This window comes from Schistocerca cancellata, chromosome 2, assembly GCF_023864275.1.
Source record: "Schistocerca cancellata isolate TAMUIC-IGC-003103 chromosome 2, iqSchCanc2.1, whole genome shotgun sequence".
In the NCBI taxonomy this organism is placed as follows: domain Eukaryota; kingdom Metazoa; phylum Arthropoda; class Insecta; order Orthoptera; family Acrididae; genus Schistocerca; species Schistocerca cancellata.
In genome coordinates, this window is record NC_064627.1 from 804,391,437 (window position 1) to 804,414,131 (window position 22,695).

Below are 22,695 nucleotides of genomic sequence, written 5' to 3' on the forward strand. Positions count from 1 at the left end.
ATGGCTTTCTAGTGAATCAGGTATGCTGATAGACCAGCCCTCCCTGAATTCACACAAATTTGAATAGAAGTCCTTCAGTCTCAAGAATCCAAATAGGTTGGATGTTCACCATTTGTTCTAAAGACTTGCTTATAACATTAACATTTAGCAGATAGATAGGGTGACAGCTGTCCAACTTGTGAGGATTCTTTGGTGGCTTAAAACTCACCCTCCTATCAGAGGCAATTATGTGTGAAAGAATATGCTCTTTGTATTCTAAGGGTAAATAATGTAGCATCTGACTATCTGGATCTGGGCCTTTATTGTGGCACAGTGCACAGAGCACTGTGGTGGTCCCAGTCACTGTATGCTTCTGAAGGTTGATAATCTGAGAATAGGTAAACAATATCTGATCATCTTTTACGGATGTGGCTCGGGTGAAGAGTGTTGCTACTTGTTCAGCAACAATGGAAGTGTCAGATTGAATGACACCATTCTGATGGATATGTAGGATGCCAGATAATGACTGGAGCCTGTGAAGGCAGTGCAGTTCGTCGCATACTTGTGACAAGGAAGTATGGGTTTCAATAGTGGTTACAAATCTATCCCAACACTCTTCGTGTTTTTTTTAAAATTATATAGCAGGTCTGCGCTTGGAGCCTTTTGAAGATGTGTGCACACCTTGACGGATGTCATTTATGTTGCCTGAGTGCTCTTCTGTGCGTCTATATCTGGATCTATTTCACTGTTTCAACATTCAACAGGTGGCCTACAAGGAAGATAGAGTGCTGATTCTGCCATTAGTAGTATCATAGTAATGGTATGTGTACAGACTACTTCACTTCCTCCTTGGGAGACAGGTTTGGGATTTAAAGAAATAGTGAAGCTATGTCAATCAGTATTCTTTACGTCCCAATAAATAGAGTTTCTGATGGGCATTGCCAAGAAAGAGTGATTGGAAAATTATCACCGTCACTATAAACATTCCTGTAAATCGACATGAGAAAGCAGGAATTGCCCCATTAGGTCTTGTGAGAATTTAAATTCCCTAAAATGAATAGTGGTGGTGGTACTTTCAAGATCAAAACCATAATATATGTGTGTGTGTTGATAAATTTTAGATTATAAGAATTACTCTATGGATACCACATTCTTCTGCAAGCATGCTGATCACATTTTCAATTTCAATATTTCATTCTCTAAGAATGACTCCATTATCAGTAACCAAAAATGATTTAACATTTATCCAATTCCAATTTGATCACACTGTTTGTGTGCTTTCCTCATTTATATCATAAATGAAACTGATGTCTGGATAGAGCTTTACCCAAGGCCTTTATTTATGAAGAATGTGAGAGGAATGCATATACAGTCAAATCCTTTTTTGATTAATGTTGTTTTTTCCAAAAGTGTCCTTGCAACTGGAAAAGGAGCAAAGAAGAAAAAACAATGGCAAGCAGCATTGATATATTAGGTCCAACCAAAAGGCTGTCACCTATTATGCAAATGCTTTCAAGGTCAGCCAATTTCAGAGACATTTTTAGTACCCGTACAGTTCACGAACAGGAGCTTTCAATTACTCTACTTTACATTAACACTGCAATGTAGGTTTTGCATTTATTATTCTCCAGTGCATCATTCAATGCAATGTGGATGACACACACCTTAGGTTATTCAAAATGCTGATGTTTAAGCCACAGCATTTTTCAAAGCTTCTAATATCTACAGCCTTGACTACATCACTACCTACCACTTACACTGAAATGGAGTGTGAATAGATGATTAGAGGGTTAGATAAAGTGTATTTTATATGGTTAGTGTGCATTTTTGTGTAATTCACTGCATACAAAGCTCATGTCCTACAATCACAGCTAGATCCTGTTATCAACATCGATTCTCCTCCTCCACAGATAAGGTGGTTGATGCATGCTTGTGTGCCGAGGTTTGAAAACATTTCAATCCCTAGTGATACATTGCCATTCAGTTACCTCGATGCTTCTTCCTCCCTCCAGTCAACTATCCTTTCCCCTACCCCTCACCTCCATTTTTGTTCAATGGGAAAGCTAAATGATCATTCTCTTATTTGCAACCAGTTTCTGTTAACAATGAAGGAGGGCAATTACCACCAATGAGCAAGCTTGGGTCTCCGAATGGGTCTTGTTGGAACCAAGGTTCTTTTGAAGGACAGGAGAACTCTTTATGACCAGAACATTATTAAACTGTAACAACAGCAGCAGTGCAAAACTATTTAATATTTACATAGTCTGAAAACTGTCACCAAGCACTGCATGCATTCGCGATCTTTACCAATGTCGTAGAGAGGGCGAAAACATATGGGAGAACCTAGTTCTAGTACAAGAAGCCCTTGTCGGTTACAGATGAAGGAATAAAGACAACAATAACACAGAAAGTTTAAAGAAACAAAGAAATCAGTTAACAGAGCTGCTGTAATCTTAAACTATCTGTACTAACAATTAACTGCAGCAAAGACAAGTGAAGGTGAGGAAAAAGAGAATGAGGATGCTGGTTATTTGGAAATGCAACATAATAAGATCATAACAAAAAATGTTTTGAGTGAGTTTGAAGCATAAAAATCCTTAGGTTTTTAATTTGGTATAGACAACATTGCTTCAACTAATGATATTGCAAATGGGGCTAATAAATTCCATATAACTTCATGTTTTTAACAGCAGTAATTAATACAGGTTTTACACCACAATCACATACCTGTCTTGTGAGACTTCCTCCTAAGTTCATGGTTCCTGAACCAGTCTTATTTGTCTGGAGCCACAGCATTGCAGTGGATGTAAGTTTGTAATGCGCATTTCTTGTCTTCTCTTGAACTTCAACCACATGAATTGAATCCCAACAGCCCTTTATTTTCTTGGATCCATCACCAGCCTTTTTAATAAGAATAACACCTAGAAAATAAAAATGAAGGCAATGATATATTGCCATTTTAAAAACATTAACTTTCAAAAATGAATACAGCTATAAATTTATATATGGATTTTTGCTCTCAACTGCATCCTGGTCCTTGAATTATAGCTCTGTGACCCTGACAAGCTATTTTAATGTCACTCATCAGATCTATTTCTTGTACCTACATCTTTTACTTTAGGTGACCACAAAGTATGTAATACTGTAGAGGTTTACATAAACCTTGTTGCAACGCTTTTTCTCTAACTCCTGACTGAGTCATTGATTGGGATTATGTTGTACAATGTTTTTATCATCTTAACATAACCACGCTACATTTTTAATGTCAGTATTTGACCATCAAGGTCATGTAAACCCATTTGCTATTGCTTTTGCAAGTAAATCATTAATGATTTTTCGGTCCGAGATACTGTGTTGACTATTATTCTAGCATGAAATCCAATCTTCATTTGTAGCTTTAATCTGGGGAAATAATTTAAGGCTTGATATTACCAATTGTGGGTTTTCTCTATAAGTGATGTCTGGTACTGTATACACTCATTTTACCCCTAAACAAAATATAAGCTTTCAAAACTCTACAGAGTGCTTTACCACAGATGGGAACAGTACAGCGAAGCACCTGCAAGCATGACACTCCTTGCAATAACTATACAATATTCTTAGAAAGTGTGTACATAGAGAAAGCAATGACTGTACAACTTACTTCATAACTAACTCTGTAAGACATAGGTCTATATTTATGACTAATATGAGAAGTAATGTTATGTAATTGCAATATTGTAAAAGAAAGTTACATTATATGAAAAAGTCCACCTGTGGACAGAGAATCTAAACTTACATGAAAGCAAGTCAGGAATCTGTGCTTTAATTTTTGCAGAAACACTGTTATTTACGAAAGGCATCCATCTTTCTTAATTAATGGCAATCTGTGTTGCCAGAAATTTCACACTGGCTTACATTACGATCACAATTATCAAAGAATAGTGGGTGATTGATAGAACCTGCAAACCTTTTCTTACTACTGTTTAAGAATGCAATTCTTTTATCCACAATATTCTTTTTACCACAACACAACAAATATTGGCAGCTACTTTTGTGACAGTTCTACTCCATACATCTTCCATGCTATCTTCAGAGGAATGGAAGTGCTTTTCCTCATTGCTTGGTCAAATAACATTAATTTTAGGAAACTGCCTTTTCCACCAGCTGAAGAGTAGACAACTGGAGAAATCAAGAACTAAATGCCCTATAAAAACTGCTCATTTAACACATATGAGCTTAGCTTTCATACGTGGTCTTAGCTAGGCCAGTATTACACTACCATGTTTCTTGGACAAAGAAATATGCTCAAATATTTGTCAAATTTCTTTGACACAGATCTCTCACGTGGCACTAAAAAGTTCAAGATGGCAGACAACAATAACTGGTTATTATGTGCTGCAGTTGCATGTACCACAATTGCATTGTGTGAGCATTTGGAAGGGAAGTGGCGGAAAAAAGGAAACACATTTGCCTGAAGCTGTCGATCTTATGTTGAGATAATAAAAACATTCATCAAAATTTATTAAGAGAGCTGCAAGCATTTCACTATTTGCCCAGTAAAGTGACTCCTAATATTACAAAGCAGAATAATCACTTGAGTAATGCTGTATGTCCAGAAACACTTCAGTAACACTATATGTATAGAAGAAAGGTTCACCATAACACCGATTTCTTGCTACAGAAGAAAGCTAATCTTATTTACTATACAGCACACAAATACCACAGCACACATTAACCAAAATAATTCCAGAAACGTGTGAAGTTATTTATAAAGCACTGAAGGAGGAATATCTGAAGATAAATAAATGTTTACAGAACTTTATGGGTATTAAGAACTATTTTTACTTTTGAATAATGTAATTAACAGAATTAGTGTTCGAACTAATACAAGATTAATGAAAATTACGAAAGAGATGAAGCACTTTTTAATTTGTGGCACCCAAAGTTCAGAACTAGACAAACTAGAATGGAGAGCTAAGAATAATTTTTTTAATTTTAATGTGTGTCGTCTATTCTGACTTGCTGAAAAGTTGCCTTTGTGTTTCCTGATGTAGATGTTGATGGCTGTAGCTGCGATTGTGGATTTGAAGTCACCTGCAGCATAAGTTACTGGCACATGATTAATAGTGTGTGTTGTACCCCTTGCTCACTCCCCCATCTCTGTCGAAGCAAGGTTATTATAATGAGTTGAAGGAACACACCAACTAAACTTTGCAGCCATGTTTACTATCACACTAGAGACGTCAAATAGCTGTAGTGATGTCAGCACTTCAAGTGATTACATTTCACACAGCAGTGAACAGAAGACAAACAACTTCTGATCAAATTTATGGCAAGGCCCTAGATTTGATAATATTTCTTTGACAAAAGGTGAGATGAAGTTCCATATTACACTATCAAATTTCTTGAACATTTGACGTATCAACATTGAAAAAGAAATATTATAGGGTAATATCGGCCTTAAGTTGCTACAACAGATTTGGTGCAAATTGTGGCAGGCTCTCTTAACGAGATATAAATACATTAATTTCATGTAACCTTTATACGTACTTTGTATAGAATAGGAGGCCAACATACACTTAACTCACATATTCTGTAGAATATTAAGAGTATAGCAGGTGGTTGATATGGAAGCCACCACAAATAAAATGTCTCCAATTAACTCCCAAATTTATAAACCACTCATTACTTCAGATTCATCCTGCTGGCAGCCTCCAAGCTGTCAACAGCACTGGCTTATGTGTTTCCAGACACACATTTGTGCTGCAACATTTAAAGATCTGTTCACCACAATATGTTACAAGTTATACCAACAGAAAATAAAGTCCTATTTTTCTGTATGCAGTAATTCCTATTCCTTTTACTGTTTGTGCAGTAATATGACATAATATCATATTCAGAAAGATCAAACATATTGATTCGAAGAATTCCCAACAAGTGTTTGAATACATTATGCTTATTATAAGGGCCATTCAAAAAGAAACAAGCCAGGGACATAATTACAGAAACCAGTTTTTTTTTTTTTTTGGGGGGGGGGGGGGGTGTAGGGCGCAAAATGTCTAAGGTCATAAGCGCCCATTATAGAACCACAGAATGCTGGGACTGCGAGGGTAAAAAACCGTTTCCAAGTCCAATACAGAAAGGAAGAAAAAACAAATCTAAAACGCCAAGATGTTACAGAAGGGTACCTAAAAGACGCCGACAGGACACCGGAGTCACCAGGTAGAAATCAAATCTCATTTGTCATATTACTGCTTTTTAAAAAACTTAAAACATGAGCCACAGCTTGCACATCATCCACTAAAATGTCTGGAAAAGTGGGCGGCAGCCTGACCCTGATACCGTATTTACCCGAATCTAAACCGCACTTTTTTGTCTTGTCTTTTTTTTTTTTAAATCCAAAAAACCGCCTGCAGCTTAGAATCGAGTGCAAAGTAAGCAGAAGTTCTGAAAAATGTTGGTAGGTGCTGCCACAACTAACTTCTGCCGTCGAATACGTGTAGCACTACACAGGCATGCTTGCAGCCACAAAGATACATACTGGTGCCAAAACCTTTGCGTCAGTAAATAAATTAAAAGGAAAGGTAGAATAAAGTAAACATTTTGCCATGTATTCTTTTGTGTTTGCTTGCTATCTCATTTAAATCCTGCCTGCCTAATAAACCTCGAAACTAGAGTGAGACAACAGCAAACGCGGAAGAATATACATATCATGTCATTTTTTTTATTCGTATTATTCTTATGCTGAATAGTGATACAGTCAGAAATGAAGCAAGGCAACTAACTAGATTTTTAAATCTAAGATGACTAATTTCTGTGCAGAATGTAATGTACTAAAGAGGCGTCTGCAAAGATTTTCAAATGGAGAAAAATTTTCGCTAAACTCTCGTTCAGAACATTACCGTATTTACTCGAATCTAAGCCGCACTTTTTTTCCAGTTTTTGTAATCCAAAAAACCGCCTGCGGCTTAGAATTGAGTGCAAAGCTGAAGTTCTGAAAATGTTGGTAGGTGCCACTACAACTAACTTCTGTCGTCTAATATATGTAGCGCTTTGCAGGCAGAAAGATAAATACTGGCACCAAAACCTTTGCGTCAGTAAATAAATTTAAAAAAAAGGTGGAAGACTAGCTTTTTTTCCTCCACCGAGTTTCGACCACTGCATTTTCATACATTATCCAACGAAGTAAATACAAATTCCGTATTGTTCATCTTCGAATGTAGCAGCATTTCAATGCACTACGAAAATCCAACTGGCAAGACTGTTTGGGATGTTTGTCAAAATGGCCAAATCTGCATTCTGAATTTTTTCCTACCTGTGAGAAGAGATGGTTGCTAATAGGAACTTTTATAAATTGTGAATCACATGCAGTATTCTCTTCACCATAATAATAATGATTATAAACATTTTGCTATGTATTCTTTCGTGTTTGCTGCTATCTCATTTAAATCCTGTCTGCCTAATAAACTACGAAACTAGAGTGAGACAACAGCAAACGCGGAAGAATATACATATCATGTCATGTTTATATTCGTATTATTCTTATGCCGAATAATGATACAGTCAGAAATGAAGCACGGCAATTGATTAGATTTTTAGATCTAAGATGTCTCTAATTGTCTGCAAAGATTTTCAGACAGAGAAAATTTTTCGCTAAACTTTCGTTCAGAACATCTTCTATCATACGCAGTCTATTATTTGGTTCTTGTTGATCATTATTAAAGAAAGTGGCAGTGTAAGTAACAACAAATAGCAGTCTCTTGACATTGTTTTGCTAATGAGACGATTCCTCTCTTTAAAAATTGTGAGCGGCAGTAGCGCGCACAAAAGCAAGCCATGCCGTGAGCGGCGACAGGTCGTAAACACTCATTATCAGAATGTGACAAACAACACACGACACAGTACAATAATGCATTTTCAGCTTAGAGTGACGTAAACACCTATGACAAAGAGAACGGCATTTACCAGATCAAAGCAAAATAAGCAATTGATTCAAACCAGACGAAGCACGTGAAAAAGGAAGGGTACCCGTATAAATACAGATGGAGTGCCTGACACATAGCGATGGCTACTTGGTAAAGCTTAACTGTTAAGCTTACGACTGGAACCAAACTACGGTAGCTGTATCGTCATCCATTCGACCTAAATTGTGTCTGATGTTACAATGGACCAACTTCGTTCCGATTTGGAGGTGCGGTCTAAAACTTTTCTCTCCCCTTGAATTTCGAGTCTCAAATTTCAGGTGTGGCTTAGATTTGGGAAATTTTTTTTTCTTTGATTTCGAGTCATTTCTCAGGTGCGGCTTAGATTCGAGTAAATATGGTATGTAAGTGGCTAAAATAGGGGCAGAGGATCAGGAAATGTCTGACTGTTAATGGCTGGCTACAGAATGGACTGCTGGGTGCAGGATCACCACTCAACAAGTGGCGGTGACTAAAGCGGCAGTGCCCTATTCGCAACCGAGCTAACATTACTTCCTCATGGCGAGGAGATGACTGGGAGGAAGCTGACCAGACTGTTGGGAGAGATTTGACTTTTCTGAATTTGTTCCCATGAACCGTGCACCAAGTGATGTGATACGCCAATAGAAAAAATTAAGAGTATCTTACGAGGGAAAAGATTAAGAGTCAGTCCGGCTATAGAAACCAGTACCTGTGTGTTAGAAGTATTGACCCAGGCTTTTGAGACACTTGACCCATTATGACACAAAGCCATGAGTGGCTGTCTGATAAAATTCCCGGGACTGCAATGTTAACCAGTTCCACACATACAGCTGGACATCGTATCAAAGGTGAATCGTTTGCCTCTCAGAGCCTTCTCAAGGGGACAATAGATGGAGCACATAACCGCTTTCTGCATTTCAAGGCATAAGAGTAGATCAATGCGATAGTGTAATGAAATATGGGTAGACAACATTAAAAACTTCTAGGAGCAATATGGATGGATTCGGCATAATACCACAATGTATCAAGAAGTTCACAAAAGTTCTTCATCTAGTAGATTAACTGTCAGGTAGCAGCTGTAGTTGTAGCTGCCATTGGATATCTTCTGCTGGATAAAAAACTACTTGTCTCATAGGTATTTTTAGCACATACGAACATCGTAACTTACTAAAAAAGTAGCATACACTGACTGACGACGAGACAGTGCCCAACAGGAAACTACAGTACCATCATGTTGTAATTTTTAGGGAAGCTAGAACAAGTTTAATGTATACACGAGGTTTACTACAGAAACCCACCTTAAAATGTGAATAAAAGCAAGATAGTGTATTTCTACAACAGAACAGAAATCAATTTTAATAATTTGGAGCAAAAGCAATACATTTCTGCACTTAACCATAAAGATCAGAAACCCAACCATATTTTTAAGACACACTGGTATAAAACAAACCCATAAAATGTGAGGCAGAAAGGCATTCCAGATAACAATACAAAGGACATTAAACATATAGTTAAGTATAATTACTAAGTTTAGAGTAGCTATCAAGATGGCCTGGTGAAAGGCGATAAGAGATTTCAGACAGTGTAATGCAGATGCTATGGTATGGTTGAAGGAAGGCATGAATGATAAAGGGTAGGAACAATGAACATTCATAGGAATTGTTGGAGAGAAAAGTCAGTCTGAAATATGAAAACTAGTACTTTAGAAAATTTTGATAATTATTTGCAGCCTCTTTTCAATATTTTACATAAAAATTGAAATGAGGTATTGGTGAAGGGTAGGAACTACTGCTCACAACATCACACATTCACCATCAATGAATCATCAATTTGGTAAGGGAAGGACATGGAGATGTGGTAAAATTGTAGAGGCAGACCAAAGTTTGATTCAGTATGCAAATTCAAATGGAAGTAGGTTGTTGTATTTATGCAAAGATGGAGAGGCTTGCACAGGATAGTGAAGCATGGAGAGCAGGATCAAACCTGTCTTTGGACTGATGACTACAATAACACACCTTAACCTGGTTCAAAACGGGTGTTACATTTACTGAAGAGGTATTTAAATTATTTCAACAAGCAATCCACAAGGAACATACCAATCTTTGACAATGTTATGTTTGTCTGGCAATGTATTCTGTGATGTTAGAGAGTCTGATGACTGACATCAGGCTAAAGGAAGTTTGCTCACAAGCTACACAGTATTAGGGTTATATCATCACTTTTATTACATTCTTTTGAACTATACTGGAGGCTTTCCATGCACAAAAATTATATGAGACAGTTGGTTCATTGGCAAAAATGCCAATTTATTCGGACCATTTTCACATGTCCCAAAGGATAATAGTTACAGCGATCTTATTGTAAATTAAATGGGTTTTGGCTGCACACCGATTTAACTCATTGTAACTACATTTCAATTATTAGGGAATTTGAATCAGGAACTGCGAATCTTAATTGACTTCAGCTGCACTATTTACACTTATCAGCCCGAATGTTATGACCACCATCCCACAATCAATACAAAACCATCCAGGCAATAGTAGCATCAGCTGGTGAGAAATGACTGCTAGTCAGACACATACATGGTGTACACAGTATCAGTGAGTATGCTGTCTGCGCGTAGAATGGGGAGGGCACGTGATCTATCCGAGTTTGACTGAGGGCATATTGTGATGCCCAGAGGCTCAGCAGAAGCTTTTCGGAAACAGCACAATTTGTTGGGTGTTTAACGAGTCCTGTGGCGAGTGTCTTCTACACATACAGGAACCGAAGTGCAACCATGTCCAGACAGGATCAGGTTGGGCGGCCACCCCTCATTACAGATGTCTGACACTGTAGGCTGTGCAGATTGGCTAAAAACAGACAGGCAGTGAACTGTGATGCAACTAATATCAGACTTTATGATGGGCACGGTGTAAGTGAATCTGAACATGCAGTTCACCGAACATTCCTAACACAGGCCTCTACCCAACAACCCATGTCCATGCTGATGTTAACACTATGACACTGGCAACTACAACTGAAATGGATATGTGACCATCGGCACTGTACACTGGTGCAGTGGCAGGGTATTGTGTGGTCTTATGAATCCCAGTACCTTCTTCATCACAGCAATGGGAGGGCATGAATCCGTCGTCTTCCATGGGAATGGCTCCTTAACACCTGTACTTGGGACGGAGACAAGCTGGCAGCAGCTCGAATGTGCCTGGGGAATCTTTACGTGGGCATCCTTCAGTCCAGTGGAGCTTGTGCAAGGCACTACGATGGGGCCAAGAGGTATCATACACTGGATGCAGAACACTTATACCCCTTTGTAGCGATCATGTTTCCCGACAGCGGTGACAGTTTTCAACAAGATAACATGCCATGTCACAAGGCCAGGAGTGTGATGGAGTAGTTCAAGGAACAAGGTGTCAATTTCCAATCGATGTGCTGGTCCCCTATCTCCCCAGATGCTGAACCTGGCTAAACACTTCTGGGCTGTAACTGAAAGTGGCGTCAGAGCTGATACGCCGCTGCCCCCCCCCCCCCCCCCCCAGCCCGATAGTCCATGGTGGGTAGGTGGGTGTGTAGTTAGGGATCTTATTTGCAGCTGCAAATCCATATTTACAGTTCTCAAAGTGAATGTTGGGCAACCAGTCACCCCTCTAACCAAACAGTCTGGCAGTTCATTCCCTGGGATACCCACAAGACTTGGCACCCAGAAAAAAACAACTGAACATGCAGTACGATTACATTCAGAGAGGTGGTCAGGAATAGCAGATACCACAGGGTGAGAACAGCAACATGGATTGACAGCCTGGAGACAGCTCACTGAATCACTGGAAATTAAAATGCAGTCAAGAGAGGTATGTTTCATTAAACACAAGGCTCTGTTAATAGCTAACAGCTTCACTGAAAGAACACTAAATGTTCCTAACTGGTGCGAGAAGTAAAATAATAACCCATCTTAACCAAGGTTTTAGAACTGTCAGTGCAAATGACAGTAACACTCTGATATTCCTGAAGAATTGAGAAGAACAGATGCTGGGAGGTCATGGGGGTGACAGACTAAGTCCTTGAAATAGATTGGTCATAATTCACTGTGGGGATTTGCGGAAAAACATGCGGAGAATATTTTGAGAAGGTTTGACGAGGGCCAAATGGCCACAAAGCTCATTTCAACTCTTAATCCCACCTGAGGGCAAATACCAGGGTTCTGAAGCCTAATGCACAAAGACATTATTTGTTATTTTTGATGATTAAGAATCTCTTGAAAGGTAACTGTAAAGTTAGCATGATCGGTACTGCCGAAATTGAAGGAGGCACATCTTTGCTTTGGGAAGAAGACAATCTACAGCACTAGTCTGGCAGATGATAGTCGCCACTCATACTCCATGGCAGTGGACTGGATCCAATAATTTCAAAGCTGAAGGTGCTAATGAGCCATAAACACTAGCAACCATAGGCCAATCGGGACAAGACTGGGGCCCAATAAATGAGGAAAAAAGTAGTGCGGTCCCCACTAGAATAGTTGTTGGCAAGCAAGCAGAGAGTGTTAAGCCTTCGCAAGCAGCCAGTCTTACATGCTGAATTTGCGCCAGCCCTGTAAGTTACTTATCAAAGATGGGTATGAAAAATCAGGACTGTCCAATAGCTGTGTATTTAAGTAGAATTCTGAGTCAGGATGGATCCTGGTATGATGATGATAATGCACAATTCAGGTATCAGGGAGAAATTAGAAACCATGGAAACAGGTCCCTGCAGAGACCCTCTGGATAGTGCCTTGGAACTGGTGTTCAGCCAAGGCTACAGAATGGAAACTGCATCAAATGCAAATGTCACTGACATACAGTGCTGGAGTTACTGCTAAATTGGCATGAAGCCTTGAAAACCCATCATGGACAATAAGTAAAATGTCAGGCTCTAAGCCCTGTCATATGCCTTATGTAGGTCAAGAAAGAAGGCAAGGAGGTGGCATTTAGAAAAACACTATCAGAGAGCTGTTTTGAATCTAATCAGATGACTGATTGTTGATAGTCCTTCCCAGAAGCTGTACTGACAAGAGGACAGAGGGCTTTGCAATCCAAGAACACAGTATCGTACTGGGCTCCTACTACCTTTTCAAGTAGCTCGCACACCATGTTGGTGAGGCTAATCAGTCAGCACTATTGATAGAGGTGGAGATTTTATTCAATTTGAAGATTGAGGTGACGATCCTGTGTTGTTACTGTGAAGAGAAAACATCCTAGCCAAATATGGTTGAAGACCTTGAGTATATGGAGTCTGCGAAACTTTCAGATGTTGGAACATCTGATTGTGAAGTAAATCAGAGCCTGGGTCCATATCAGTCAAGGTGACCTGTAGACAGGGCAACAGCTATTCCTGAGGTGCAAGTGATCACTTCGGAGACATCTCCTAGAACCTTGTTCGGGTAATCTGACAAAGAAGAATAACCTGGTGGCCAAAGTATATAATTTCAGCTGGTTCTTTGAACAGCCCAACATAGTAAATGGTTCATTGAGCAGTGAAAGATTGCTGCCTCTCTGGGCAGGACCAGGGAAACAAGGTTCCCGCAGATGGAGCTGCAGCAATACAAAAGGGGAGGGCCTATCGCTCTTACGATCTAATTTATTTGTGCATTACTGAAGGTCAAATTTGAGGGAGGAAATACATTAGGTACTGCTAATGATCTGCCCACAATAACGGTGAAGTTCAGTATCAATGAGACAGGATACAAAAAAAAATTTTTTCCAACCTTCAAAATATCAAAGGCAATAAGAGACCATCTCTTGGATTCTGCAATCTTTAATTAGCGTAGCACACTATAGGGATTGGAGAGAATACTCATTTCCTCAATTGATGTAGACGCGGTAGTAGGTGAATTTTTGTGAAGCAACTGGCCAACGTCTCCAAAAATCAGCAATATATACAATCCATGTGTTGGCATTAAAAGCGTCACATTGGGAATGGGAAAAATGGCTTGACATCTAGCGGTAAACCCTGATTTTGGTCTTCTCTAGAAGTGAATCCCTAGCAAATACAAGGACAAATCTTCCAATGGCAACCTTGTTGTCTGACAGGTCTATGTGCACAACATACAAAATGGAAACCACATTTCTCCAAATGTTTGTGTAGTCCTGCTGAAAAACAATAATATCCTGTACCATGTTTCGTAACATCTCGGTAATAGGTAAACCACCAAGTTTTTTTTACGTGAGATAATATCTGGAACTAGCAAGGGTTCACTGTTTTAATTCATGTGGAACCATTTTGAAATTTACTAACGAAAGAGATTTCTCCGAATACCTTTTCTACATTATTCACAAAGAACACTGGCTTAGTAAAGGACAGGACACTCCATCTGTTCAGGTGTAATCCACGAACTGAAAGGAGTAAGCTGCTTTGTTTTGTTCTCCTCCCCAGGCATGGCCAAGGAGGGACATTTTCTAGGGTCACAACAATCTATACTTTTTAGAGTTCCGGTTAGTCCAAGGAGATTGCCGATGCCCCACTTCCATTGATGTGCGACTTTGATCTTTTTTACAGAGCCAAATATTCACAGTGATGCTGACTACACTGACTGAGGGCTCTCCTCACAGGTACCACTCAGCCAGAGCAATGGCCACCTGGCTTGCTGGAGATGACCAGCTAGTGCAAAATAATGCCACATCGTGCAGACAAACGTAACGGATGCCCTATGAATGAGTTAGGTTGACAGCAGTGAAAAGCTTCAGATAAGGCGGCAGCACAAGAAAGGAAGATACCACAAAAGCCCCCACCCATGCTCACCACACACGTACTGACAAAAGAGTTGTGAGCCCCTGGGGCAAACCATTAGCTGAACAAGTCTTTCGACCAGAGGTTAGGAACACAAAGGAAAAGATTTTAAGCCTTAACATTTCATTCCAAAATAATATTCTAGTTCCATCACATTACTATCATTAGAAATATAAGAGAAGGGTCAGGTATGCCCTTTGAGATTAGCTATGGGATTCCATTTCAGTATCAGTTATTTTTGTAAACATCCTGCAAAACTTAATTTGATATGGAAGTTAACCCATAATCTTCCTTCCTTTATTACAGCAATATGGAATTCCCACATTGTTCCTGACAACCACTGCCTAAGTATGGGACTGTTTTCAATTTTGAAACCTGTAATCGATCCAAATGTTGGTTTGAACACTCTGATATTTTTCCATGCATTGCCTTGCTGGGAGGTGGTAGGCTCTATATCTGAGTCTTTGCAAGCTGATCCCTGACAGTTGCAGTGGGCTGTGCGCAACAGTTTCATCCAACTACCTCAACCAATAACGTAATCCGAATTTGTAGAAGTCTCTATGGCAACGCCTCATTCTTGTTACAGCTATTTAATGACTACTGTTTTCGCATGCAGCCATCTGCATTTCACAGTTGAAAGCTGGCAACAGTGCTGTGGGCAGTCAAGGATCTTCTTTCGCTGTCTCTACTTGAACCTTAGTACAATATTTCTTTACCGAACCCTGGCTTTTATTGAGGATCTAAATTTTAATACAGAATCCAAGCCAACACATTCAAATACACACAGCAATTTCAGAGATGAACGTCACATTAACTGCCAGCAAAGATCTAAGGACCCACCACGGGTCAAACTACAGAGTGTTGGAACAGTGGCCTCTCAGTTAGCCACCATGATTAATGCTCTGTCTGGTATCCTCCTCTTTTGAACCCAAGAACTGGTTAACCAGAACGCAAAGGCATGGGTGGGGGGAGGGAATATCCGGGATTTCCCAGTTAAAAATACACTTTTTTTTCCATTTTAATGGGCAGTATACTTTCCCTTGGAGCTGTAAAACTTATCAATCCTTTGAAAAGTAAAGGTTTTATACACTGGTGTAGAACTTTCGGGCACTTCAGGAAACAAAACACAGCAAAAAAAGGTGTTATGGAAAGCTCTTTGACGAGCAGCAACATGCACACTGTGTACTTCTTATTACGGAAGTATAAATAGGAATTCCACCAAATACAGTACATTAGTTTCCAAAGCACTGACATCAGCATTGAGATGCACTTTCGTTAGCCAATAGCAACATCACAAGTTAAGTAGCGGAAATAAATGAACAGGAAAAGTTAACAATTTAAATGAATATACAAATTAAGCTTTCACATGTAATATTAGTCTTTTTTTGCATGTGTTACCTGATAAGGTATATCAAACACAAATGTGCCAGTAAAATTTTAAATAATGATGTAACTGGATGGCATTCTAGGTCCAAAAATTTTCTAAGCGGTACGTTTTGAATGAAAGTTGAATACTCTGCAAGTTAAGAAATTCATCGCACACTGTCACACTAACATAATTCATCTTGCATAAAAAGAAATTTACTCTGAAAGTAGAGTTTCTCAAACCATCATTCAAAATATTTTCCTGTGACCTGCTAGAAATAGGTTCATTTGAACAGCTGCCAGGGAGCATCAGCGAACAGGCATTACCGCCATGCGCAACTATAATGATGTAAAGGCCCCATACTTCACGTTTCCTCAGCCTCTACGCCTTTCGTTGCATTTCTGTTTGGAATTTTGTGTGTACTGGAGCATCATGTGACCATGTGCAGCACCATGATATGTTGTTCAGAGGGGACATACGGAGTTATTGTACTTAGGGAAATTGTTTTACCACATCTTATCCAGATAAGGAATGCAAAACAAGAAAGCAGTCCTTGGCATGAATATTCAACTCCAAACATGACTCTATAACTCAAGAGTACCCTATATTTTGTTATCAATACTGATTTATAGGATTTCCGATCAGGTTTACACCCACACAGCACTGCAAAAAGCTAGTAAGAAGGAACACAAATTTCTTGCAAAAATAAAAGAATGTTGTTTGTATATGCCTGAATTAACGACTAAGTTTTTCCATCACTTTTTCAAAACATATAAAAAATTAACAAAGTTATCTGTGAAGCCAAGAAACTTTATAATTGGCAGTTTATAATGATATGAATATCGGGTCTTCAGCCAGAAAATATGTCATCTTGACACAAAATTTTGGTAGTCCACCTGGCCACCATCTTCAGGTGAGTAGCCAATCACCTAATTCACTGAAACTGAAACCCAACCTCAGTGGGGCTCCTTTATACACCACCTGCAGGTCCACCGCGCACGAGTGAATGTAGCTGCCTTCTAGCACAAAGCAAGACAGTGCACCTATGGTTAAAACCTGTGGAAATGATATACTGATAAACACTGTTGACATCTTTTGATGACTGAAAGAAAGACTGTTTTATAATGTCAAACAAAAGAGAGATCCAATTCTTACTCAAAGAATCCCCTAATCCCTGTTTATAATACTGTCAGACAGCCAAAAATCCTGTTTTGTTTGCATTAAAAAACATTGGTCTTTGTTTGATTTTGATTTATCGCTTCCACAAGTTTTCATCACCAGTGCTCTGTTGTGCTTTGCAATAGAGGGCAGTTATGTCCGTGCACGCGCAGTGCACCTACAAGACATGTATAAAGGAGCTGCCCCTGCTGTTTGATTTCAGTTCTGGCGAGTTAGTGCGATTGTTTACTCACCTGAAGGTGGCAGCCAGGTGGACTTCCGAAATAATGTGTCAAGATGACGTTACATTCCAGCTGGAGACGCGATAAGAATATCATCAGTTACTATGCTGGGAAAGTTCACGGAGCGAGGGCAACTTATATTCTAGTCCAAGAGTAAATATACTGCCTTTCGGGGGGTTACAATGGTAGAATATGGTGTACTGCTTACCAAAGAATGGTATTCTGTAAACTTAAGATGGAAACAATACAAATTAAGAAATAATGTCAAGCCCAGAGGATGTACCACACAAGTGTTGAACGATGTCTTGTGATAAAAAAGCATTGTGTTTTATGGCAGGCTGACTTGCAAAATTGTATTCAAGCTGTCAATATATTTGAAACTAAACTTTTCATTCAATACTACTGACCAAATTCGCCTGCTTAGTCATCTTCAAGTGAACATTTACCTATGTTCGTACGTATATAGAACAGATATAACATTATGTCATAAAATGAACAGGAAATCACAATACTCCAAGCAGATCGAAATTTCGTAAACCATGTTAAAATGGATAATTCGGCTTAACGTGCAGATTCCCATGTCCTGATTCATAATAATATAGGCCCCCTACCTGGTATTAAGCTTTTCAGTGTGGTTTTTGGGATGCCTATTTTCTTGGAATACCAGTACTTTATCATCTTGTACTTGGTTCTTTATTATGGCATTACAGCGTATGTGCCAGAAGATGAAAATGTGCACTTGAAATTCAGCGAATGGTTGAAACTGGCCAACAGTGTGGAATGAAACACTGTTTCAAATAGATTGCCTGCCTCTGTGGAAAAGATTAATAAAAGCCAAATTTCTTTCGTAAACCAATAAAAATAACTTCATTGTTCTGCAAGATGATTAATGCTTGATTGCCAATGATGTTGAAATGAAATAACATCAGAAAACAAGCTAATAACATATTTTAGTTTTCCATAATTATGTGAATGTATTTTCATTCACTTTACAGCCCCCAGCCACAGAAATCAGGTTTGTTTTCATCTGACGCGGGAGCTGTAAATTAAGACAAAACAGCAAATCACAAAACGCAAACACACGTCACATGAAGACCACCCTAACAACTCAGCCCGTTCTGCACCTGTGTGAATTTGGCAACTAGGTTGCACCAGAAAAAATTTTTTGGCTAGCATCTGGCTGCTACTGCACATACAGCTAACAGCCTCAGTTCAAATAGCCAGAAGTAGGAGAAGGTTCTGCTCGAAGAAACTTCAGCTCTGCGCATGTGAGTGAGCACAATGGCAACTGATCAAACTAATGTAAACAGGTGTGACATCACACTCATGGAAAGCAGTTTGTTGTAACGAAATACTGCATAGTTTTCATCCTATAATCTTTCGCTCATTTTGCTGTTGGTGTACGCTTGCCTGAACACTGTTTTGTTGTAAATGGTGCATTTCCTTTTCAGCTTAAGTTTCATTTTGGTATTTTTCTCTCACTTATGTTTTATTGTTGGAGTATTATTTTGCAGTAGTGAGGCAAAGTAAAATTCTTTGTTAAGATTACAAAAATTTAACTGAAGTCTACAACAATGAAAAATTTCTGGAATTCTAAAATATTCACTGGTTTTTCCAGATGAAGAATTCCTGGGTTTTCCCCAAATTTCCCAGGTCTTGTTTACCCTATCAAGAGAATCATTCCTGATAAGAAATTCCCAATGCTCATTCGGAGATAAAGTAAGAATAACAGTCTCTCTAGCAGTGCATTTGGGACAATTCTCCATTTACCAAACATGGCAGAGACAAACAAATATATGATACTACACGAAACACAATGAGAAAAAGTGTCCCATCTGTTTATCATTATGGGCATCTTTTTTACAGAAGCCTTTATATATTTCGGTCAACAATATTACAATAATAAATCTACAACTTTAGACTTCAAACTCCAATGAATGCCCCTGTTTAAGTGTACCACCTGCAAAATTTACCACTTATCAGATAATATAACAATAAATTATTTGAAACTGTAGCATCACAGTTTTGTCTTGGAACAAAAAATACTAACCTGCAAAACCATGCTCCAGGTCCCATAAATAAACAGAAGATACACCACCTTCAAAATACATTTCTCTATACTGGTCAAACGCATGATTTGCATCTATTTCAAGTTTCCTGAGTCTTTCTGATGGCATTGATCCATCTTCTAAAGGTGGGTCATAGGTGTTACTCCAAGGAGACCTGTATTGAAAACACATGAACTTTCTGTCATTTTAGAATTATTCAAGAATACACCGTATTAAAAATTTATCATCTAACACAAATAATTTCAATGCAGTTACCACTAAATCAACAAAACTGAAACGAATAGAGTAAATAAAAACAGAACTAATACTTAGTTGACTTTTTTTGTATCATTTACTCTAGTTTCAAACAAATGTGGCACACTGGTAACATAATTATTACCCCTTTTCAAGAAATGGCAGTTCTTGCTTTCAAATAGAGCACAACATCACACAGTAAGTACAGTAGGTCTATTTCAGAAGGTCTGTTTACTGAAATAGCCTAAACAAAATGTTATGCTTGCAACATAAAAGCTTCTCATTTCAAACAAAACTCCACTTCTTTAGACCAAAATTCCAAACTAGTTACAGTAGTGTGCACAAATTTATAGCTGCTTTTTAAACATGATTTTGTGTGTTACTGATAATGTCACGTCTTCCAACCCTCCTCTGAAATCTGACTGATCTGTAGCAATGACTGAGGTCCAGGGTAGATTGGAGTTTAACAGTTTTGGTTCAGAGTTGGAGAAGCCAAAAGAATGAATTCAAAATAAAATATAGGTTACGGTAAATTATTAACCTGTATGAAGACTATGTTTATGTTCAGCCATAACTATGACACTATAAATAATTGCCTACTGTTTTAGCTTCAAACTTGGTAGTTTTACATTCTTTGCTGAATGAAATTTCTACACAAAACCTCTGTTGAAAAGTTCAGTGTCATATTAGGGGGGGAGGGGGGAAAGCAGCACTTACTGTGGTATGTCTAGTTACAATTACAAATGTCTCATTGGTGACATGACAAGCACACTATGTATCAAACTTGTGTATTTACTTGCCTCCAGCAATCATGTGATCAATGTTGGGTATGTCAACTATTAATATTGAGGCAGCAGCCAGGTTTTTCCTGGATCAGTTTTGGAATTAATATGTAAACCTTTAAAAGATGCACTTTTGGTTGCCTACATTCACACCAAAGCACATGCCCTTTTCTTCATAAAGAGGCCTAATTAAAATATCAATATAGCTATTAAAACTTCATGTTAGATACCAGACAGATATCCAAGTATTCTGATTCACAAACTATCAAAATCCATTGGATGAGGAGGCATAAATTACTTTACTCACTTTCATATCAGACAGACTTTCAATCACCTTGGTACACATGAACTACATTTGATACTGTTTTACATTGCTCACAAAATGACTAATTCCACTACACAGAACGTGATGTTCTGGCTGACATATTCAGTGAGCAAAATTGCTGGTCTTATGTTAATGAAGTGCTGCATTCTACCACTTGTGCATACTTTATCCATTAAACATGCCAACAACACCTGCATTTACTGAGTTTAAAAACCAGCGCCAACAACAACATTAAGAGTAATACACTTATCAGTACACTTTAATGCTTACACTTAAGCATTTCAAATCCGCATAATGTAAAAATTCTAACGGGGAAAAATCCACACTGACTTAGTCAAGCAACGACACAATGTAACGTTACCTGTATGAATCACCATCTCTATTGTAGTCACAAAGAAGATAATCTTTCCCCATTTCCTTGTCTCTTGCTATTTTCAGGGGTTGATCTACTGATGAAAGTAAATCTTCACATAGACTTGGTACCAAATCTATTAGGTCACTTAGATTTTTCTCTATCTGCTGGGGCGGCAAACGCCGCATGAGATCCAAAGCACAATCCATCTGCTGGTCCGTCTACAAAATAAAATGGTTGGAAATCACTGTTTAAAATTTGTTCTTTCTACGTCATAATGCTATTTACGTGCAAATATTCGTTTACTGTCTACGGAGATACCCGGAAGTAACACTAACATGCGCCGCCTATTATCCAATACATAGCTTTACGTTACTCAACAAGCATACATAATACGTAACCCTCCTTAATGACACAAATTTGAAGGAGAACTGTGTACAAAACATCTCACAAACATCAACAAACATTTGACAGAAATAGGGTGTGAACCTCAAACGAAGATGAGTCATCCTTTCAGATGTGTTTATTCCATGTACGCAAAGCAATTAATGTCAAAAACTTCACTGCGCATTTATCAGTAACATACCATTTTGTAGATGAATGTCTATTTATGTATCTGCCCGAACAAGATTCTGTGTCATACACCCGTTGTCCAAAAAAATGGTGACTCGTTGCTATCTATGCGTCGGAAGAACACGGTGAATGATAAGGACCCGCTAATCCAAAGGCTAACCGTGTTCTTCGCGTTACTGACAATCTTTCTTCTCAATTACACATCATTTTGCACATCTTATCAAAAATATATATGTACTACACCCGAATGATACTCTCGCCCTAATAATACAGCCTGAGATCCCCACACCTCGACCAAACACAGTCTCTGGGAACTGATTCCGTATGTAGAAGGCGTAGGATTTATTTGGATACATAATCTCACAAGGAGAACGACAGTAAAGTAGGCAGTAGTTAGATCGGTGCTATACTTCTCATAGGTGACCGTTATTATTTACAAGGTCTTTGCAGGTGACTATAAATATTTATGGCTGTGCGGAAAGACAACAGAAATACGAGTGTAGAAAAATTATGACAACCGGATACTTTATAACCATCTCTGTAAATGTGTTTAGAGAAATGCATACAGTTGTTCGTACTTTTTACGACTACAGATGAAAATTGATATTAAAGCTGGAAGCTATCAAACTTAAACAAGCAAATCAGCGGTACATTGTTATGTTGAGTCATGGTGCTGGAGTGCCAGTCTGCAGTTTAAGTGACAACGCACTATTTACAGACTGGTGAGAGAGCTATATGTCATTTGAATCATGAGAGTAGAAGGAAATGTGCTGCTAGCAAAGTGTCAGTTTCATGGAATGTAATTTATTTTTTCTCACTTCTGGCAAAGTCCTCTCCCACTAACTCATGAGTTCAACAGGGGTGTAAATTATATGGGACTAAGTCCTAATATGTATCAAATACAATAATGAATACTCCATAAACATAGGGG

At 38.5% G+C, this 22,695-nt stretch overlaps 1 protein-coding gene across 1 annotated transcript in view; it reads right to left on the reverse strand.

The window, feature by feature from the left end:
* LOC126162665 (F-actin-capping protein subunit beta) overlaps positions 1-22,070 on the reverse strand; it is a 39,360-nt gene extending 17,290 nt beyond the window's left edge. The window contains exons 1-4 of the mRNA XM_049919313.1: positions 21,778-22,070; positions 21,201-21,412; positions 19,480-19,652; positions 2,707-2,900 (exon numbers count right to left, since the gene is read on the reverse strand). Coding sequence (XP_049775270.1) covers positions 2,707-2,900; positions 19,480-19,652; positions 21,201-21,412; positions 21,778-21,780 — 582 coding nt within the window. The 5' untranslated portion in view covers positions 21,781-22,070. The remainder of the gene's footprint in view (positions 1-2,706; positions 2,901-19,479; positions 19,653-21,200; positions 21,413-21,777) is intronic.
* Between the last annotated feature and the right edge of the window lie 625 nt (positions 22,071-22,695).